Below are 23,585 nucleotides of genomic sequence, written 5' to 3'. Positions count from 1 at the left end.
GATATCAATGCAAAACAAAATAAAATGAGAGAGTATCATCGGACTTCCTTTGGTAGAACAAGGATAGAACGAAGCAAATGACATAGTGGCGCCGCCACGAAACTGATCCCATATCCCCGATTTTCTGAAATGTTGATGCTTGCAAAAAGTGACAAGTGCACACATCAGTGTTTTAGACATCTTAGAGTTCCCTATTGGAACAGACGTATTGTCTATGATAGAGAAAGGGTCAAAGAATGTTTATGTGCTCTGTGACAGTTCTCGAACGACCCACGCGTGGCGTCAGGGATCTGTACAATGTATATATCATCAAATAAATCAGGGTACAGAAAAGATAAACAAATCTGTTGTGAAAAGTTGTACAGGAATAGAAACAGACATAGACATAGAGGTCAGAGGAGGTGCACACCAAAATTTTAAGGAAACCATAATCAGAATAATTTCAAATGATTAGAGTCAACAATCGAAAATTTCTTTACCTCTAATTTATACTTACGGAAACTCAGTTTTCTCGAATTAAAACCAAATCGCTTGTAGGCTTCGAATTTTTACAAAAATAAAAAGCAAGTGGCTGCTTCCATTTTCCTCGAACCCTCTTGATCATAAAGACCAAGGCATGATTTGCTAGTTCGGCTCTTCGTTTACCACTGCCCATGTCCACTAGGCCTTCGATACTAGAGAAATGTTATGAAAGCTCGGGACTCAAGGCAACTTCATCAAACAAAATCTCTTCAATCTATTCGGTTTACCCACTGAATTTCCCAAACTTTCAAAAATTTTGGAATTCACTTCACTCCACACTCAAATGAAATAATTCCCAAGTAACTCTGTGAGAGTGCTTTTTGAGGGTAAACTAAATATTTTAGACACATATCTGTATCCTCTGCCACCTTGCTTATATAATATAACCCCAAAAATTTTATCATCGATAGAGAACCGGCTTTATTAGCATTTGGTTATGCTTTTGGGACATGAAGAAATTCATTGTTGTTCTGTTCACCCTGTTGAATATTTTCATTGTGTTGGATTTTTCCAACAATGCCATTTTATCACTCAATTTCATATTTCGGCTCCTCAGTTCCTTCTCTGCTGCCCACAAATATTTGAGCTGACTCACTAGATACATATTTGCATCAGTGAATCTTCTACGAGCTGAAATAACTCAAATTAGGAAAATCGTTGATTAACTTCATGAGAAAAATATACCTCTCCTTGGGTGAGACATTGAACGTAGAGAAGAATATTAATCTTTTGATTCCTGATGTTCCTGAAAAATTCCACCATTACACCATAAGAACAGTCCATTTACCTTTTGGAGTATTTCTTTTTTCAGTCTCTTTCTTCTCACCTCCTTTTTGACCCTCATATAAACTTGAAGATGAAGGTTGTGTATCTAAACCTTCCACAACCCCTAATCTTGAAGTTGAAGGTTGTGCAGGTGATGATCCTGTGAATAATTTGTATTAATAAATCGAGAAAGAAATTAAAAATATGTCCTACATACCATCTTTCTGAGCACATATTTCATGCAAGGAGAATGTATCTCCAGAATTCTCATCAGCACAGTCAGTCACAGTCTCATCATTTGAAATAGTTACATTACCTGGTAGTTTGAGAGTAGGTAGAAAATTTTTTTGAAATTTATTATTTGGGCCGAAACATTCTACTCTAAAATGTTCTTCACACACTATATAAGAATCTAAACGGCCTGATAACTGGAATAAGCTTTTCAAATCTGGTCTGCTTATCCTATCAAGCCATATTTTTTGTACCATTAAAGTTTTTGGTATATGAAAGCTATTAAAGTAATGTGTTGATTAATAAAACGCAGATTAACAAGTAAATTAGGTACTTTACCATTTCTTTTCCTGTTACTGTTGTAGCATTTAGGAATGCAACAATATCTCGCCATGGTGAAAACTTGGGATAAAACAAAATGGACAATTTGAAATTTGAATTGCGAATATTTGACATGTTATTTGGATGCACCGAATCATAGTGTCTATGCGCAGAAATATGAGCGCAGGAAACTCACAATTTTATCATATTAATTTGCTGCCTATTCAGAGAGGAGTTGTGCACATGTAGAGGGAAGATCTCATCGTTTCTGAATTCAACGCACGCTTCCAAGTGAACGTAAAATATATACGTAAAACATGAGCAATATTCCAAATATACCAGATTGGGTGGATTTCTTCGAATGTTTGAGAGATCTGCCCGAATTATGGAAAGTGAAGTCTGATGTATTTAAAGATCGGAATAAAAAAAAATAGAGGGTGGGACACACTTTTGGACGCATACAAAAAAATCGATCCACATGCGAACCTTGATAGTTTGAAGAAAAGGGGAACAATATGAAAACAACGTACTGGAGAGAACTGAAAAAAGTGGAACAAAGGAAGAGGTCTGGAGCCGGTGCCGAAGACAAATATATTCCAAACCTCTGGTATAACGAAAAAGTTGATTTCTTTCGCGATCAGGAGACACAAATTCCTGGAATTTCCATAATAGAACCTGAGCACTCCGAAGGGGAGAATGTTGAAAACGAGGGGGAAAGCAGTTTACTTCAGAACGGATTTGCAATACTTTCGAATTTCTTCATTCAAGTTTTCATATATGTGGAATTCTTTCATTTGGTCAGTTTTGTATACCCGCTATTGGTTTTTCCAGATTGAAAATGAACCTGCACCTGACAGTTCCACTTCCTTCTCACCAAAAACAAAGAGCAAGCAATCTATGGTGCAACAAATGTCGGAAAGGAATAATCTATTGAAGGAAACACTAGGAAGATTGTCAGACCGGAAAGAAACCACGGACGAGGCTGATACTTTCGCCGAGAGTTGGGCTACTTCCTGCAGAAAATTATGCCATAGGCAAAAATTTTTGGCAAAAAAGCGATTGCAAATATTTTTGCGTTGGGACAATTAGAGTTGTCCTTCAATTCGGTCGACACTTCCTGTGCATCTAGAGCATCATCGACTGGTCCCACGACCCCATTATCATCGCACTACACCTCAAATACTCCTTCCCTCATTTCAGAAGCAACAGCTTCATATAGGTATAATTATATTCCTACGCTCTTAGATCACTTAAAACAAAAACAACTTTATTTTAGTTTATTTCAAGCAGGTCTGAATAAAAATGAATCACAAAACTACATTTCTACCAGAGAAAAGCGAAAACTGCTGACTAAAAGCTAAATGAATATTCCTCGAACTCTATCCGAGGTTATTTACATTACTCTAAGAAATGGTTTCCCATTTCCCATAACAATATACAACGATGGAAAATGTTCCATATACGAATATAGAGCAACTGTTTTCCGATGACAATTATATTTGAACCATTCAACAAACTATCATTTGTTAACAAATTGGCCCTTGTTATTTTTAAGTTTATATTTCTTGTTTTTGTTTATATTTTGTTGATATTTCATGAATATATGATCAGTTTTATTATGTACATAGTATGAAAAATATCATCATATTGATGATATTGTATATATTCTCATTTTTTTTTGTTATTTTGTTTTTCTGTATTGATTAAATTTTTTTAAACTCATGATTTTTATTTCATAAGGATATCTACAATTGAAGAAGAATTTATTCCGTTATTATTTATTTTTCTCCAAAATACATTATTTTTTATTCATTAACAACCTGAGAAGATTATGCATTGTTATCAGCGGCTGCTTTTTATGAAATTTTGGAGGAGGGTACTCGTTTGTATAATCCAAGGATGTTGATAAAAAACAAGAAATTTCCCTCATTTCTGTCTATTACTGTGAATTGTATGAAACAAAAAAAAACGGATGCATAAGAAGTGGAAACGATTTGGAATAACATATTATTTTGATAAATTTAGATTTTTAAGAAAGAAAAGCAAACACCTCATAAAAACTGATCATAAAAGGTATTTGAATAATGTTCAAGATGAAGTGAAAACTTGCCCTAAGAGCTTTTGGAAATACATTAAGAATTGTAAAAATGAGGGTGCCATTCCCAGCAAAATGTCATATAATAATACAGTCGCTCATAATGGAGAAGAAATATGTGGATTGTTCGCATTTTTTAAAAGTGTATATGAACCATATCAACAACCTTATAACAGGTACAATCAGTTGAATAATGCAGATGTTATCAATTCTTTATATTTCACACCAGAAATGGTCTTGAATTGGATGAATTCACTAGATGTAAATAAAGGTGCTGGATTTGATGGATAGCCATCATATTTCGTAAAGAACTGTAGCTCAAGCCTATGTTATCCACTGTCAAAATTGTGCAATAAGTCCATCAAGATTGGTGAATTTCCGGATATGTGAAAAATGCTCTGTTGGTCCCAATATAAGTAGAACCTCAGTTGAAAACTATCGAGGAGTCAGCAAACTGTCTGTCTTCAGCAAATTGTTCGAGAGTATTGATTTGGATATTATTTCATAGTTTAAAATCTTCAATCATTGAGTGTCAGCATGAATTTTTCTCGGGACGCTGCATTGAAACTAAATTGATTTTTTATTCGGAGTTTATATCGAAAACTATGGATAAGGGTATACAGGTTGATTCTGACTCTGAAATTTCCAAATAAGTTCCAACAAGGTAATAATGTTTTCTTTTTCTCAACTCAAATTTTCTAGGCATAGAATTTTTGTTATTGATCAATAAACACTAAGCTTTCGTTGAAAATGATCTTAAGGGTATAGAAAAGTCAGAATTTTTGAAAAGTATAAAGCCACCTCATGTTTTGAAAATGGACAGTTTTTTTTAAGCTAAGGCATACACGACGCTCGATTAAAGTGAATTACATATTGTGATTTGAGACATTTTTGTGAATTTCTGAGAGTGAGGTTTTTATGAGAAGTTTTATATTTGTGTTTATGAAGGTTTTTTTTTTGTGTGAAACAACAAATATGTCTGGACGTAGTGAATTGTGGCATCATTTCACGAAAGACGATTCTTCGGGAAAAGCTATATGCAATTTATGCAAAGATAAATTGTCGTATAAGTCTACAACGGCTAATTTAAAAAGCCATTTGAAAAGGAAACAAGTGACTGTATTTTTCCTCATTGTCGTCGCTAAATGAAACTCGTAGTACAACGCAGTGTTCATATTAAGTGGATCCTAGTATTCCAAGTACTAGTACTACTAGTAACGCTAACCAGAATCCAGGACCAATTACATGTGCTGTTGGTGATGAAGACCAAAGACCGAATAAACTCCACAAATTAATGGATTTCTATTTGAACAAGAAAATTTCAAATGAGCAAAAAGAAACAAATCAACCTTGATTTGCTTGATTTGTGCACAGACAGCTTCCATCCATTCTCCATTGTAAAGGAAAGGGCTTCCAGAAAATTCTGCCGGTGGATACCTGTTTACCAACTGCCCACTAGAAAAACATTATCGAATTCTTTTATGCCAGAAACATATTTGAAGTTGCATGAGAAAATCAAGATTCAGTTATCGACAGAGGTCCAGTGCATATGCCTGACTGCTGACATGTGGACCTCATTGAAAACTGAGAGCTACCTAGCACTCACAGGCCATTATTTCGATAAAAATCTAGAAAGGAAAACAGTTTTATTGGGATGTTGCCAGTTTCCTGGCAATCATACTTCTGAGAACATCGGCAGAGAAATTGGCACCTTGGTAGATAAGTAAGATCTCAGAAGTAAAGTAAACTTTATGGTCACTGATAATGCTTCAAATATTGTCAAGGCGGTAAGGGAAGTGTTGGGGTGAAAGCATTTTGGCTGTTATGCTCACAGCCTTAACTTAATTGTGGAAAGCGCTCTTCAAATCGAAAAGCCGGAAATTGAAAAGGTGAAGCGAATTTCGGGTCACGTGAAGAAGAGCACTTCATCTTCGGAAAGGCTACAAACATAGCAAATCCAACAGGGACATGAACCGAAGCGTGTGATCCAAGCGGTTGATACAAGGTGGAACTCAACATTCTTCATTTTGAAGAGATTCATCGAGTTAGAGGAAGCCATAAAGTCCACGTTAGCTTTCGCGGACCGAAGTTTGCCAATGATAACGGCAAAAGATTGGATGCTATATAATGAATTGTTCCAAATTTTGAGTCCGTTTGAAGATATCATTAGGTCGATGAATGGCGAAAAGTATGCGACGTGTAGCACTATAATTACAGTGACCCGTTGCTTAAAAGAAGCATGCCAAGGGTTATTGGCAAGAACGGACTTATTAAAGGGATTGAAGAAACGGCACTTCGTATGAAGTCAGGATTGGAAGAGCGATTCAATTGCATCGAGCAAAGTGCTACTACTTTTTCGATAAATACGTTTTTGGGCCCTCGTTTCAAAATCCACGGATTTTAGGACCAAAATGAAGCGCTCAAAACTAAAGAAAAAATAAAGAAACAAGTTGCTGGAATGTTTGAGGAAGCTGAATAAATGAATGAATAAATATAAACCAAGACGACCAAGTCCCTGGAATATATTTGATAAGGTGGTATCGACAAATACTTGCCCAGGGACGCCTATACCAAAGGCAATGTCGATATGTTCCCATCTGATGAGATTTTACCAAGGAAAGACTCGTCAGGCAATTTAACAAGAATTGTGGAGACAACACCAGTATGTCTACCCAAATTTGAAAAAAATTTTTGAATCAAGGTGCAATATCGTGGCAATCTCCATTGCATGCGAGTGGATGTTCTCAAAAACTGGGCTGATAATAATAAATGCAAGGCGCACAAGATTGACGACTAGTAAAGTGGAACAAATTATGTTCAATTATGTCAATTCTCCGGAAGAACTTTTTGCAGCCTTTCAGCAGAGTTCTTCCTAAATGTCGCCCGTTTTTATTTTTTTTTTTCAACAAATTGTAAGAACTACTGTACACGAATGTAAAATGTAATAAATTGTTAATGTTTTTTTTTTCATAAATAATATATCTTTTGTACTTTGTACGCTTTATTTCTATACGAAGAGGTGCAAGAGAAAATTCAGTCATTCTTTCTTGGGCACCCTGTATATTCATTATTCATTCCATCTTTCCATCCGAAAATATCAGCATTCAAGCAATGCTGATAGGCACTTTTTGCAGAAACTCTCACAAATGCAATTCCCTTATTTTTCTAAATCTATATTAATATTGCAATAATCATTGATTTTGCATATCTAAATATTATGAAGCAATCGTAACCTCGGGTATTCGAAATAAGAAATATGATACCTTGTTTAGAGTTAGCATTTATGTTTATGTAGTATCAGCAGTTTTCTTGAGCTCTCGCCTTAGCGACAAGAAGGAATGACTTTATACTTCACTGTTATTTCGACTTCCAAAGAATAAACTTGCTTCCTGCAAATATCTCTGTTTTTTTTTTAAAACGTGATTGAAGGGAGAAAAAGAATTATATGTAGACTAATCAAACGATGCATTTCATATAATTGTCAAAAGTAAAGTCGAGAAAAAATTGATCTATTTTTGTTGACCGATTCCAAATGAATAATAATATATATTAATAATATAAATTTATTATCTCCTCATCAGGACAACTACATACAATAACAAGATCTAATTGAATATTGCTGCTATCATACTGAAAAATCGTTATAACTCATATAACAGCAACGAATTACAAATCATACTTAATAATATACAAGCAGTTCAATGGTAGTATAAATCTCGACAATACGAAAATTCTAGTAGTAACATATTGATATTGACTTGATAGAATGAGACGATTTCGATTCGAATCGAATAAAAGTGTAAAAAGCTTCAAATTTGAAAGAAAAGTGAAAATGTTATCCTCTTTGACAATATTATAGTATACAAATCAATTATTGCTAAGTACGTGTGAAATGTTAAGCGACGATCAAGCGAATATGCCATATATATATATATATATATATATATATATATATATATATATATATATATATATATATATATATATATATATATATATATATATATATATATATATATATATATATATATATATATATATATATATATATATATATATATATATATATATATATATATATATATATATATATATATATATATATATATATATATATATATATATATATGGCATATTCGCTTGATCGTCGCTTAACATTTCACACGTACTTAGCAATAATTGATTTGTATACTATAATATTGTCAAAGAGGATAACATTTTCACTTTTCTTTCAAATTTGAAGCTTTTTACACTTTTATTCGATTCGAATCGAAATCTCATAACAAAAGTTCAAATTCTCTTAGGCTAAAACTTACAATACCATGACAATAAATATGGTAGCTTCATAGCTTCAGAAAAAACAATATATATATATTTTTTTTTTTTTTTTTTTTTTTTTTTTTTTTTTTTTTTTTTTTTTTTTTTTTTTTTCACCTTTCAGGGTTAGGCTGTTTGATGGTGCCGGATCAACTCTGATCAAGACACTTCTCTCAGCAACTTGTTAAGAACCTTCTCACTATTCTGGTGGTCCACAAGATGACCTCCTTTTGTGCCTCTCCGATTAGCTTTTCATCTAGTTCCAGCTTAATGGTGTTTTCGAAAAGATGTGCCTCCACTAATCCGTTTGTGGTTATGACGAGGGGTAGGATTGATGTAGAGGTAAGTCTGTATATTTCTTTTAGTTCGAAAGCCAGATCGTGGTATTTTATCTTTTTTTCATTATAGGCTCGCTCAGCATTGTCATCTGCTGGAATCGTGATGTCTATTATAATTAATTCTTTCTTTTTCTTTTTCAGTATCACAATATCCGGCCGGTTGTGCGCAATGGGTCTGTCAGTGACGAGTGGATGGTCCCAATACAGTTTCATCTCCTCATTTTCCAGTATTTCTTTAGGTAAGTATTCAAAGATTTTCTTTTGATGTTTTATTAACCCATTTTTTAGGGCGATGGCTTGGTGGTATGCCTTTGCCATGGCATTGTGGCGGTCCGTGTATTCCCTTGGAGCGAGGATGGGGCAGGATGACGTGACGTGTTGGATTGTTTCAGTCGCCTGGGAGCATTTGCGGCATTTGTCATTAGGTAAGTTCTTATTCATTATCTGTTTTTGATATGCTTTTGTAGGTATCACCTGATCCTGAATTGCCGCCAGTCTGCCCTCCGTTTCTGGAAACAGGTATCCTGCCTTGAGGTAATTGACAGATCTTACTTTGTCTATTTTGTTCCATTTCAGGGCGGTGGGGTATCTTCCATGGAGAGCTTTGCCGTGCCATATTTCGGATAGTTCTTCGATGCTTTTAGGTTCAATGGGATGGTTGCTTGATGCCAGATTTAATGCTGTGATGTTGTTGTCTTCATTAGATATGGCTTTGAAAAAAGGTGAGTTTTTTGATCTGAAGTATTCTCTCATCTCGCGTACTACTCGGTGGTGTGTGGATTCAATGTTTTGCAGTCCCCTTCCTCCATCTTGTCTGGGCACGTATAATCTGTTCACAGAAGCGTGGGGGTGGTGCATGCCATATTTTGTCAGTGATACTCTTATTTGTGTGTCGATGGCCCTGAGGTCTGTGACGGACCATTTTATTATTCCGAACGAGTAAGATAAGCAAGGAATAGCCCATGTGCTGATAGCTGTAAATGTTGATTTAGCATTTAATTTGCTTTTCAGTATCATTTTCAGCCTTTCCATGAACTTGTTTCTGAAAGTTGTTTTGGCTTCAGTATTCCTTATTTCTAGCCCTTGTTGGATGCCTAGGTATTTATAGGATTCATCTGGCCCTAGTCTTTGAATTCTTAGTTCGTCTTCTACAAGCATCGCTTCTCCAGTTATGAGTTTTCCCCTTTTAATATGCAGCACTGCGCATTTATCAAGTCCCATTTGCATCTTGATTGTTTCTGTGAAAGATTTTACTATCCTTAGTTGCCTTAATAGCTGATCTTCGTTCGCTGCGTAGAGTTTGAGATCGTCAATATACAATTGGTGGTTTATTTTGATGTTGTTTCTTTTTTCTATTAAGTACCCGTATCTCGTTTTGTTGAGTAATTTACTAAGGAAATTTATTGCTAAACAGAACCATAATGTGCTTAACTTATCACCCTGAAACAGTCCCCTCTTGATCTTAATTTCGGCTGTTGTGTAAGTTCCATTGTTGGTGTTGACCCGTAGATTTGTTCTCCATGTTGCCATGAGATGATTTAGTAGATTGATTAAGCACTCCGACACTCCATATAGCCTTAAGGTTTTTAGCAGCCATGTGTGTGGTATCGAGTCGAAGGCCTTTTTGTAGTCAATCCACCCCATGGAGAGATTTCTCAATTTCTTTTTAGCCTGCTTCGTGACGAGTGCATCAACAATAAGCAGTTCCTTGCACCCTCTTGCGTCTCTTCGGCATCCGTTCTGTTCACGGGCTAGTATTTTATTTTTTGCCACATGTTTCCAGATATGGTGTGTTAGTGTTCCGGTAAGTATTTTGTAGATTGCCGGTAGACATGTTATTGGCCTATAGTTCGTAGGGTCTCCGTTTTTTGTTCCCTTAGGGATCATGTGAGTTATTCCAAGTGTGCAGAATTCAGGTATTTGTGACGGGTCCGTTAGCGCCTTCTGGAATAATTTCGATAGTTGTTCATGTGTGGAGTCAAAGTTTTTCCACCAATAATTATGGATTCCATCTGGTCCCGGTGCAGTCCAGTTGTTTGACTTTTTCAATACGGCTTTTATGTCGTCTTCCGTTATGGTGATTTCTTCCATGGCATATTTCTCCGCTTCCGTCTCCGCTTCCCTGATCCAAGAAGCTTCATCATCATGTTCCACTGCGTGACCCCATATTTCCTTCCATGTCGCATGCATGTCTTGCGGTGTCGGAAATTCTTCCTCGGTTGTTGTTGTTCCTTCAAGTTGTCTGTAAAATTGTTTTTGGTTCTTATAAAACAGCTGGTTGTTTTTGTACCGCGTGGATCTTTCATTATACCTCCTGATTCTATTACCTAATGCTTTAACTTTTTGTTTCAGGGTGTCACATAATTTGGTGAGATCTTGTTTGAACCGTTCCCCGATGCTTTTGATGCGGAATTCGGATGCTATGCGTGCGACCTTTTTGGATGTTTTTCTGCTTGGTGAGTTCGTGTTCAGGTAAGTATGAAGCTTTCCAATTTGTTTTCTAATAGTATTTATCTTTTTTTTCAGGCGTTGTTTCCATGGTGGTTCCTTGTCTTCTTTTGGTTTTGGCTGTCTACTGGTGATATGTATTTTATTTTCTTGACAAACTGTAACAGCTCCAGCAAATACACAGTCTACCACTTCTTCGAGGGTGGAGTTTCTTTTTAGGGTTGATTTTATTATTTTATTTACCTCCTTTACACTCTCATGGATGTTGCGTGACCCCTTCAGTCTTGGAATTTTTGGTCTATTTTGTGGGGAAATTTTTGTGTAGAGTTGCATATTCTTCTTGAAGAGGTTTTCCAGTTGGGTTGTTTCCTGGTTTTCGATCTCAGGCTGTTCTACTCCCGTATAGTTGGTCTCGTCGGATGGAGGTGGAGCAAAAGGTCTTATGCTTCGTTTTATGGCTTCGAGCTCAACACTTGAAAATTTCTCATGTTCCATAATCCATCTGACTCTATTCGCCAGTAAGCTTGGATATGAGTGTCTCTCTGGGTTTATCTCGTTCCAGGTACTCGTTAGGAGATCTCTGTAGGTTCTTCCGGATGTTGCTTGCAGTTCGATTGCTATGTAGTGGACACGCATTATGAGGGTATTTTCCTCTATCGTCCATCGTGTCCGTCCATCTCGTGTGATAGGAACATCCGCGGAACGGGTTCTAATTCCGTCCAAGCTGATGCTTCTTCGTACACTTCTTACGTTCGAGCTTTGGCTTACGGTGCCATCTCGGGGGGCTGCGCCGCTTGCCCCACAGCTGACCCCATCAGGCTCTACCTCTGGACGGCTCCGAAGAGGGCCAGCCCGCTGCCCTCTACCGCCCTGATTCATACTTCTGGTGACAGGAGCGAGAATTTCTTCAGATCTTCAGGTTGCTAACCTGAAGACCAGGGTGACTCAGGTACGCGGGGTCGTCACTCCCCGAAAGCTTACGCCTCCCTGCGTATATATATATATATATATATATATATATATATATATATATATATATATTTTATATATATATATATATATATATATATATAGTTATAAAGTGTTAATACCACCTCCAAAATAGTAACTCGTTTAACGCTCTCACCTCATATATATCGATGTCACCTCCGATTTCGGAGGTGACATCGTTTTGCCTTGTTTTTTAGCTTGTTAGATTCAGGAGGCTTCAGGGATCAACATATCAAAAAATCGTTTTGAGGTCACAACGCACCCCGTTTATGTACTGAACAATCTTTTAGTTCGAGTGTATATCACTGGCGCTAGTGTGCCGAGCTGTATATAGAAGAATTGCTCTGCGGGACTCTTTGCTGGTTAGCACCTCCGAAAATGGCAACGTTGTACCGTACAAGCAGATGTAGACAGGCGGAATATCAGTATACGGAGGAATTAAGTAAATAGAGGCGCAGCGCGCTATCTCCTCCATAATTGCAATCCAGGCGGCATATCTCAACAATTTTTATTGCATTCTTTTGTAGGGGAAAGAATCACGTGAAAGAAAACCAATCTTAGCTCTCTCGAATGGGATTATGACTGTATACATTTCATCGTGTGTATCTATGCATCCGTTGAACTTCTTTCATCTCAAGCTAACACCATAATTCTGAATTTGGCGATTTAATTACTTACTTGAAAACAAATCGATTTGAATCTTGTACATAATAGTGATTCTTTCTATGAAAATGATCTATATAGATAATACCACTCATTAGAATAACGAATAAATCAGTAATGTTCTTAGAACATAGAATAACAGGAAGGAGCTTTTCTAGGTACACCTAGAGGTAAAATATATCTATATATACTATGAAGAACTTTCTCTCAGCTCGAACTTTCGATATTCATTTATATCAACATCGATAGCACTACAAAAATTGTATCACTCACAAGAGCGTAATGCTCTATGTAGGGAAACGGCTTAAATGGATGATACCAGATAGTTTTTTGTTAAGAATGTACAACTACCTGCAAGATAACACAACAGGAGAAAAATTATTCATTGTTTCAAACACTTGTTAAAATACATATCGGGCTAAAAACCCTGAATCTACGCCAACACGATTCACGAATTTGTACAATTGGAGATATTTCAAGCTATTCCGTCTCTGGTTTCTGCATGATTTTATCGGGCCAAATGTTGCCTTTTTTCGGCCGGTTTGATAACCACTGATAGGAAATATTGACGAATTTTCAATGAAGTGTGAGAAATTTTTGAATTTCTTTTTCCTATTTTCTAATGAATAACCACTGATATATCTATGGGAGATGATTCCCCAACATGAGGGTTCCTCAAACAACTGAAGAACAGAAGAATCTTCACTTGGAAGGCCGAACCTAGTCGAAAGACCTTCATGGTCATAAGCAAGATTTGGAATACTATTAATTCCACTACTGGGTAAACTGAGCTTACCTTCACCCACCTGAAGATGTTATTGTGTCGTGGTTCAAAACTAATTTTGTAAAATCGTATTATCTATTTTGAGTTCAATTGTGGATCTTCATCCAGTATCAGTCACATCAATTCAATATATCTCTATAATTCTGAATTTGGCGAAATAATTCATTACCTACCTGAAATAAAACCATAATAATATTGATTCTTTCTATGAAAATTATTTATATAGATAATACTTCCTATTAGAATAACGAATAATCAGAAATGTTACATTGCATATAAAAAAATGAGCTGTTCAGAGAAAGGAGAATACTTTTTGGAAAAGAATATTCAGAAGTACAGGCCGATCCTAAGGCGTGCCGAATTCCTTATGTGCCGCTCCGCCCGCTCCAAAGACAAAAAATATACTTTTTTTACATATATACGGTGTCCCAGATAAGATGAAAAACATTTTAATGTGAGATAGGGAACACCTCGAGGATTACGAAGAACCCCCACATGTAGTATCTAAGAGTTCTAGATTCTGATTTACAGGGTGTTTTTCAAATTTAAATGGAAATTGAAACCACTCTATCTCCTGAACGGAGATATTCATCCGAAATTTGATATGAAGATAGCTTCTATGAGGTTCCAGAAACTGATTTTTCGTCTTGATAGCGACAATAATTTTTTCTATCGTGTCGATATTCAACATCCTATTGATCTCATAACGAAGTGAATTTTGAATTTTTATGGATTTAATCAATTGAATCACTATTGAATGTTAATTTTAGTTTTCATTTGATCGACTACTTAGATCAGTTTTCTGAAGAGTAACTCGAGGATGGTTCTTCAACAATTATTTATTTTTAAGTAATTTAATTGGTAAAAATAAAATATAAAGTGATCGTTTTCATCCCATGATGAAGTGAATTTTATATCTTAATGAATTGCATTAAAGAATTAATTGTTCCTACATCTTTGGTTGCAGAGATGATTTTATTTGATGTTATTTTATAGAACGCACCGCACCTTTGATTTTTTTTTTGTATTGGATCAAATGAAAATTGGAATAAACATTCAATAATGTATATTTAATTGATTAAATTCGTAAAGATTCAAAATTCACTTCGGTATGAAAAGAATAGAATGTTAAATATCAACACGAGAAAAAACTTATTGTCACTATCAAGAAATTGAATAAATAAATTTAAAGTTTACGCAGATATCGAGAAATCATGAAATTCATTGGGTGATTTCGCGAAATTTTAACGACAACGACTGTCCAAATTTACTGTCCTGCAAATAGAATGATATTGATTGCAGTTTTCTGGAACCTCATGGAAACTATCTCCATTCCAAATTTCGGATGAATAGGCGATTCCGTTCAGGAGATAGAGTTGTTTTAATTTCCGCTCCACTCAAACTTTAAAAACACCCTGTAAATGAGAATCAATAATCTCCCATTTGGATGATGATGTCCCTGCCCTCCGACATCTTCTCTACAGATTTTTATGTTATCTAATCTACACAATGAAAATGCAATTTACATTTTTAAGTACACGCATGCAGTAACTGTAAGAAGCATCATAATTGAACCCTAGCCGTTTTTGTTTTTACGACCACGCGATTCTATTTCAAAATCTGGTAATTTTTACAAACCCTAGACATTCCTATCTCGAGTCCCTATCGATAACGATAATTGCTCTCAGATGGTGGTTTGTTCGATCTTTACATCACGTTCTTCTGAAGCAAGCATTCTTTTGTTTTTCTTTTTTTCGGTGAAAGGGAACAAGGAATATTCGATTTGACAAGATTGAAAAATTCAGTTTCATTTAATATTTTTCGTCGTCTCATTCAAAATTTGGATAATTGGAGTTAGAAAGTAATACTCAATAATTGACACTGACTGACAAATGAAGGTGGCTGTCTGAGGCCATCCCTTTTATTTGGGCGACCGCGTGCCGGACAAGCGCTGCATACCTGCTAGGATCGACACTACCGTAATAGATAGTGATGAATATTCAATAAGAATAAGCGATTCCGAACATTTTCAGATTAATTCAAATTATTTCAGAATCGAGAGAAAAAATGCGATAAATTTTACAATATAAAAGAAATGAACGTCGGCTGAACCCAATGTTGGTCATTGATGTGTTATTCCAGATCGAACGCTCTGTATATTTTCTTTGAATCGGATTGCTCAATGATTTTGAGGAATCCTTTGCTCAGAAGCATCTATTTTATTATAGATTATGTTTAAATATTGGATTTTCCCGAAAATTTAAAGAACTTGTACCATCTCTCTGGTTTGAATTTTTTAGTGATGTATCATAAAGAAAATTACCAATTATATCGAAACAAGTGAGATTTTATGAAGAATTATTCAAAACAGATTTCATTTTTCGATAGATCATAAAGGATGTAAGGGAAAAATTAAACAAAATTGAAGTCTTTAGAAGGCCTCGAGTCAACATATTTTGAAATTGCAACCATGTTTTTGTCAAGACATGATGAATCTACAAAATGAAGTTAATAATATAAATACATACTCGGATACATATGATTGATATACAGATGATTGGTTGGTAAATTCCCAAAAGCTATGATGAACAGCGGACACTATGATGGAGGCATGATGAAAGGAGAAAGACAAAAGTTAATTTAAGTATTTTCGCATGCTGTTTTATTATTCAAAATAAATGATTCTTATAATCAACAAATCAGGTGCAATTGACATTTTTGTTTTGGTCTTCGAAACTAAACTTCTACTATCCAAAATAAGTAGGTACATAGATAAAATATCTCTATATACAGGATATCTGTGAACAAATGCGAAGAACTAAGGGAGATGATTCCTTAATGAAAATAAGCGGGGGTAGTTCCTATAAATTTTTTTCCAAATCGACAGCCCTTCCAAAATACAGCCTTTGGAAGGCGATGACGAGTTTACAGGTTTTAATTTTTTTTACAGAAGCACTGAGTAGATTGTTACCAGTTTCAACTTCGGCAAGCTCGTAGTTTAGGCGGTAAATTGCTATCGATTTTTTCAATGTGTCTCTCCCTTAAATTCAAAAATTTCTGTGAAAATGTTGAAATTTGAGTTTTTATGCTATTGTCATAGAAGTATACGAAACTAGCAGGTCGGGGGGATCCAAGATTTCGGGCCGATTCACCTTAAAAAAACATAATAAAATGAATTTCGTGAATAACTACCGAGGAGAATCCACTATTCTCCACTATAAAAAATTAGTATTATTCCAATAATATACCGACTTAATGAATGCTACGTTGCTATTACTATAAGGCCCAGTTGATCACTTCAGGCTTAGGCCGAGATTTAAGATGATCCAAGATTGATCTGACAGAACTGAACTGAAATGTCAAAATCAATCTAGGACAAACTTTAATCCCGAACTGAACAACTGCTATACATGTAGAGTTTCGGATTTTGCGAGAATCTACTACTTTTTCTTCAAAACAACAACTACGCTGAAGGAAATGTGATTGACTGTTAGCGACACGGAATATCAACCATCTGAATTCTGTAGTCCATACAAATTTTTTTGAACTCTCATCATACTAATATAGCAGTCTGATACTGAAATCCGTCATTTGACAAAATGAGTTGTCAGTCATAGACTGACCAACATTTTCGAAAGCTATTGATCTATTAATTAAATCGTTCTATAATTGGTCCTAAATTGACAGTCGTATTGTGAACAACGATATGCAGCGGAATATCTAAACACGAAATAAATTCTGAAATGTTTCGGATCATGAGGTTAATTGAATAAGTATATTGTTCGTATCATTTGTTGAACTTCATTATTCTAAATATTCTTCAATGAATGAAAATATAATATCAACACACATAATTGATTTATTCGTCATCAAATAATTAAATAAATCGTTTCTCGAAAAGTTTCGAGTCTTGAGGCAAATATAATATTGAATTATTTACATCATTATTTGTCGAACTTCAAAGTTCTGAATGAATTAAAATCTAAACTTGACAATATACGAGACAGTTTTCGCAAGAGTTTCAATGAAATCTGAAAATTTTCATCATTCTAGAGCATTCTGGACATCAATAATTCTCGAATCGTCCATGGCATAAATTCAATTTTATCCAATATAACACGCAAAACGAAATGTTACTCGAACTCATCTTGAGCAATTCGTTCCTTAAAAGCTCGAATCAGGTAGAGAAGTTTGAACCCTTCGTATCAGCATTAACACGTGTTTTGCAGTAAACAGATGCCGATTTCATTTTCAACGGGCAATGTAACCAGGGTCGGGGGGATGAACCAGAGTCTCTGGATGAACGTTTCTCACAACAAGAAGAATTTGAATTTTCATATGAGGGTGAGGCATTTGTTTCAAAATTTTCAGAGTACAAGGAGTATACAGGGTGTTTCACGAGTAAACAGACAAATGAAAACCGTGAATTGAGGGCATTGCGCGGAGTTCAAAATCACCCCATATACAGGGTGTCCCAAAACTAGTGAATCAAACGTCACACCACGATAGAGTAAACCAAATATTATCGAATGACACCAACATTAGTTCAACGAAAACGTACCGTTTCCAAAATAATCAGAATTTTATTAAAACACCCAAAGTTCCCGATTTTCGAACTATTTTTCTTAATAACAGGGCCAGTTTGTGAAGAAGGATATCGATTCTAAATTATATTGAACTAAGATTATTGTTTTATCTCCCCTAATTGAAATTATTTTAAGTAGTTAATCGATAACCATAACCTAAGTCTCGACCTAAGTTGATGTTAATTGAAACAATTGTTTTTTCTACATGATTTTCAATACTCAGATTAAACAGGGGTGATAATATGGAAGAAAAACGCTATCCTTAATCACAAATTTGCCTTGTGATTAAAAAATAGTTCGAAAATCGGCAACTTTAGGTTAGGTTTTCTCAGAAACCGTACATTTTCGCTCAACTAATGTTGGTGTCATTCGATAGTATTTGATCTACTCTATCGTGGTGTGACGTTTGTTTCAATAGTTTTGGGGCACCCTATATATAGGTTTCTTCAGTGTTTTTTGAAATTTCTCTAATTTCCGTTCGGCTATAAGTCCTGAAATTCTCTATCAAGTCGACTGAAAATTTATATTTAGCCTTGAGTGGTTAATTTCATTGAAACAGAGCATTTAAATTCGAAAAAAATCAGGACCGGGCTCAGTGAGGCTTTACTTAACTTCAAACTCATAAAAACAACGTGTATGTAGTTTTTTAATCATAATTTAAACTTTTTTGTTATCTGCATTATTATTGTCTCAAAATGAATTGATTTTTGGGTTGCGCCACCTGTTGATCATGTTTTAGAAGTAATTGTTTTGGTCAGACGCCTTCAAGGAATAGAGCACTTCATGAAAAATAGAAATTCTTAATTGATTTTTTTTTCAAAGAAATGAAATGAATGTGTTCAACAATTATACCATATTCGGTCTTCAAAATAGTCATTCACAATGATAAAATGTTTCAAAATTGATAATGCACAAATATGGATGGAAAAACTACGCTATCTTCAAACTAAATATTAAAACTTGATCTTCAGAATTAATCTATTTTTCTTTGGACAACTAGTTGTGTGAATGAAAACAAAGAAAGAAATCGCGGGGTGTCAGATCTGGAGATCTAGCAGTCCAATGTTGGGGTCCTACCCTTCTAATGAAATGACCTGAAATACTGATAAATACTTTTGCTAGTGCATGAATATCATCAATGTTTCAATAACAAATTGTAATAAGACCAGACCAATCCATAGATTTCCATAGATCCAATAATGAATATAACGGAATAAGTGAAGAACTCGAAAGTGCATTTATCATACTTATTCGAAGTGCCAATCATTACCTTCACTAAAAGACCAAATGAGGTGAAAATCAATTCGGAAAATTACTTCAGGTCCACGTTGTCCATAAAAAGCGATTCATTCGGAAGATATCAAGTTATAATTATTATTTTCATGATAGCGTAGTTTTTTATTGCTATTTTTGTTCATTATCAATAATAAAGCTTATTATCACTGTGAATGATTTATCTGAATAACCAGATATGCTAAAATATCAAAAACGAAAAAATTCAGTTGAACATTTCCAATTCCATTTTTAGATTTCCACTTCTGATTGGCGATCATATTCATACCAATAATTATTATGAAGTAAAAGTCAATATGCTGCGCTGGTTTTTTCTAGAGGCATTTCACCACCAGACAATTATTCATTAAAAATTATCCACTGATAAAGCATACCAAACTTTCATTGATTTTGAGAAAATAAATGCAGATACCTGAAAAATTGAAAATTATGACGAAAAAAACTACAAACAGAGTGTTTTGCATGAGTTTAAGTTTGAATATAGCCTAAATGAGTCCGGTGCTGTGTTCGTCAACTTTTAATGTTCTGTTTTATTGAAACTTACAAGCTTAAGCGGATAATGAGTTTTTAGCCGAATACAACTAAATTATTTGGAGTTATAGCTGAACGAAAATTCGGGAAATTTGAATAAACTCCTCTGTATATCGGAAACGGAATGCCCAAGACACACATATGAGGTGTTTTTGAACTCAGCTCAATGCCCTCTATTCACGGTTTTCGTTTGTCCGTTTACTTGTGAAACACCCTGTGTATTGAAAAATCGCAAAAGACTCCTCGAGCAATTAAGAAATGCCATTAAATCAAGGAGTTTCTTTTGATGCGCTATGATGAAAAATATCAATATCCAGTTATTATTATTATTTATATAATTATATCTCGAAAACCAAGGCACTTTTACCAAACGTAAAATATATTTATCTGAAGCGCCATAGAGTCCTCTACCCGCAGGATCCATATTATCCAGTCATTACGCCACACCCTGTATAATTATTATCATTATATCAATGTATTGAAAATAAACAGACATGAATACGAGCCAGTTGTTTTGTGAGGTGAAGCTCCTCTTGCTTCAAACTTCTTCTAATTATTTTGACTACCATTCACGCAAGATGATTTTTGTTGAAGAATTCAACATTCTTGTAATTATCCGTTCATTTCTTCAAGAGATACCCATTCCCTACCACCTTTGATTATTCAACTCAATGCTAACACTGCATCAAATGCATTTCATCTTCGGGTTGATTTTTTTGAATTCTACAACTGATGTAACGTCTTCAACCTCCAGCCAAAGAAGATAAACAACAGTAACTCTCCTCAAGCTACTGATCACTTGTATTTTCCATATAAATAAATAGATTTGGTATGTCTTCAATTAGTTTGTATAAACGTCAATTATGTTCGTTACATATTTTCGACTTGATATTTTCCGAAGTAATTTAACATTGTCATGAAATACGTAATTACTGAGAGTCTCACGTAGAACGGACTACGTAGCACTGATTTAAAACTCAAGAATGTTTTGACAAGCGTCTTAACCCAACATTTTCGTATCATACAGAGTGAAAGGTATCCAATTTTCATGGCCAATCCAGTGCTAAAATGAAAGTGAATGAAGTATAGAAGCTGAAAGTAAAACGTATATCTTTATCGATTCATTCGGGAAAAACATTTATATGGAGTTCCTGATGTCGTGAATATAATGCCCAAAAAATTAGACTACTATTTCATACCAGAACAAATTCGGTAAAATTGTCTTTTGAATTAATCTTATATGTCACGAAAAATTTCATTTTCATGCATCATTCATTTTGGGACCTATATGGTATTAAACTCCCCTATCGGACGAAGTATCGTAGACATAAGCATATTTATTCAAAACTGTCCAAATTCATTCACACCGAGATCACGAACCTTATCAATCAATTATCAGCGTATGAAGTTTATTAATATTAGTATCGTTCTCGAACTATTTACAGGTTTCAATATGTGTGAATGAATCGGAAGAGCAGCTGTATTCTATATATGAGTAGAATTCGAGCTGTCTTACTTTCTGTCCTCCTAAAATCTGGCAACGTTGCGGGAGGTGAGAGCGCACTACTAATAAGAAATATATGCGGAGGTACTAAGGTCTGATTCGTTTGAAGAAAAATTTGTCGATAAAAATCTTTTCCCCTCTTTAGGTACCCCTGTTATTTACCTTCCCCTCTACATATATAAACAAAAATTATTCCAATTATATAACTGCTTCACCCGGAGGTCAGGTCGCCCAATGAACTTAACGGAGGTAGCAGCGCACTACGGGTTCATATATATATATATATATATATATATATATATATATATATATATATATATATATATATATATATATATATATATATATATATATATATATATATATATATATATATATATATATTGTTTTTTCTGAAGCTATGAAGCTACCATATTTATTGTCATGGTATTGTAAGTTTTAGCCTAAGAGAATTTGAACTTTTGTTATGAGATCTTTGTATTTTCCAGTTGCTCCTGAAGAAGTCAATGATAGTTGACGAAATATAGAGCTTTAATATAATTTGACTCTCATTGGAATTTTGCCCTGAAAAATAGTCGAAACACCCTTAATTTAAATCAATAATTTCACAAACGACTAGTATCCTATATATATATATATATATATATATATATATATATATATATATATATATATATATATATATATATATATATATATATATATATATATATATATATATATATATATATATATATATATATATATATATATATATATATATATATATATATAATAACCACTAACTGGTAGTCTAGTCTAGAGGTATATCGTTGATCGGTTAACTTCAACCGATATCAGTCGTCATTTACTTTTTCCATGGATCCTGCAACCTCGACAGTCCATGATGCATTTTAATAGAGACGGTCTTGAGAACTCCACTTGTACAAAACTTGGACGAGATCAATTTTGAAGATACAACGGTCTATAGACGTCCTTTAGAAGGCTGTGGTCTGGATCTAGAAAAATGTTCTTTACTCAACTAGCGAATGGAGAAAATATTCGCGAAGAATGGCTCATATATTCTGAATCCAGCTATAAATTTTCATGCTTGCAATATATTTTATTCGGTAATAAGTCGGTTAATACCAGTTCGAATTTTGTGAATGGTTTTAATGACTGGAAGCATACGGAAAGAATATTTGTACATGAGCATTCCCTGGAACATCGGGAAAACACAAAAACTTTGATAGTGCGAACCAATACTTTGGGTAGAATAGATTCGAGACTAGATTCCTGTCTGAATCAGCAGTACCTTGCAGAAAAAGATAACGGAGGCAAGTTTTGAAAAGAACTCTAGCAGCAATTAATATTTACTAAAACAGGGCTTAGCATTTTGTGCATGTTCAGAACATGTTGGATAAGAGAGTTCAGGAACAGGAAACTGGGGAAACTACTTACAAACTCTTATTCTTATCGCTGAAGTTGACCCTTTTCTGAAAAATCATTTCGAAAAATATGCTGATAAAGGGAAAGGTCATATCTTATACTTGTCCAAAACTATTTGTGATGAATTCATAACATGCATAGCTGATTTGGTCAGAAAAAAAATATTCGAAGAGTTGAAGGCACCTAAATATTATTCCATAGTTATAGATTCAACTCCTGATGTATCACATATAGATAAGTTAACATTTATATTCCGTTATACACTAATGGATGGTAGTATCGTTGAACGCTTTTTGAAATTCATGAGTAATGTTGGACATAGAGCTGATGAAACGGAAAAAGCTATCATGAAAACTTTGAATGATTTAGAATTAGACATAAATAATTGTAGGGGGCAATCATATGATAGTGCTAGTAATATGTGGGCCACCCGGTGTATATTTTTTTATATATAAGTTGTTTTGTATTCACCTTCTCTTCCAACTGCCTGTAGGATATATCCGTATTAATTCATAATTTTTGGCTGTTACTTTTCGATGGAAAAAAATTTCATCATGAAAATATCCCTGTTCGTTTTTTATTGAATAATCATTTTTGTAATGTGGGGGGGCGATAAAATAAATTGTGCCCCGGCAGTGGTACCTAGAAAAAGAAAAACTATTATCTCTATATTGAGTGAAATGTTTAAATACGGTTTTAGAGGCACACTTCCAAGCTTCATTGAGTCCTTCCTAAAAGACAGAAAACTCAGAGTAAGAGTAGGGAACTC

The 23,585-nt window shown here is 34.5% G+C and overlaps 1 protein-coding gene across 2 annotated transcripts; it reads left to right on the top strand.

Moving 5' to 3' along the window:
* The first annotated feature begins 8,362 nt into the window (after window positions 1-8,362).
* On the top strand, window positions 8,363-9,290 carry LOC123306721. 2 transcript variants are annotated; one of them, XM_044888843.1, is made up of 4 exons: window positions 8,363-8,593; window positions 8,731-8,828; window positions 8,878-9,014; window positions 9,166-9,290. In XM_044888843.1, exons 1-4 carry the CDS (start codon window positions 8,471-8,473, stop codon window positions 9,231-9,233), a joined length of 426 nt encoding a protein of 141 aa, XP_044744778.1. In that variant the 5' UTR covers window positions 8,363-8,470; the 3' UTR covers window positions 9,234-9,290. The 2 variants fall into 2 exon arrangements, 1 of the variants encoding a protein (XP_044744778.1); XR_006536945.1 differs by having other exon boundaries at window positions 8,878-9,108.
* The last annotated feature ends 14,295 nt before the right edge of the window (window positions 9,291-23,585 follow it).

This window comes from Coccinella septempunctata, chromosome 2 (assembly GCF_907165205.1).
Source record: "Coccinella septempunctata chromosome 2, icCocSept1.1, whole genome shotgun sequence".
NCBI classification, from domain to species: Eukaryota; Metazoa; Arthropoda; class Insecta; order Coleoptera; family Coccinellidae; genus Coccinella; species Coccinella septempunctata.
This window is presented reverse-complemented; position numbering and strand designations above follow the sequence as displayed.

What these genes read in the sequence shown, in the direction of transcription:
- LOC123306721 (XM_044888843.1), top strand. Translation starts at nt 8,471, where the DNA reads ATGACCTCCTTTTGTGCCTCTCCGATTAGCTTTTCATCTAGTTCCAGC. An exon ending in GGGGTAGGATTGATGTAGAG is followed by an intron (nt 8,594 to 8,730) that starts GTAAGTCTGTAT and finishes TTTCTTTTTCAG; the next exon opens with TATCACAATATCCGGCCGGT. An exon ending in TTTGCGGCATTTGTCATTAG is followed by an intron (nt 9,015 to 9,165) that starts GTAAGTTCTTAT and finishes GTTCCATTTCAG; the next exon opens with GGCGGTGGGGTATCTTCCAT.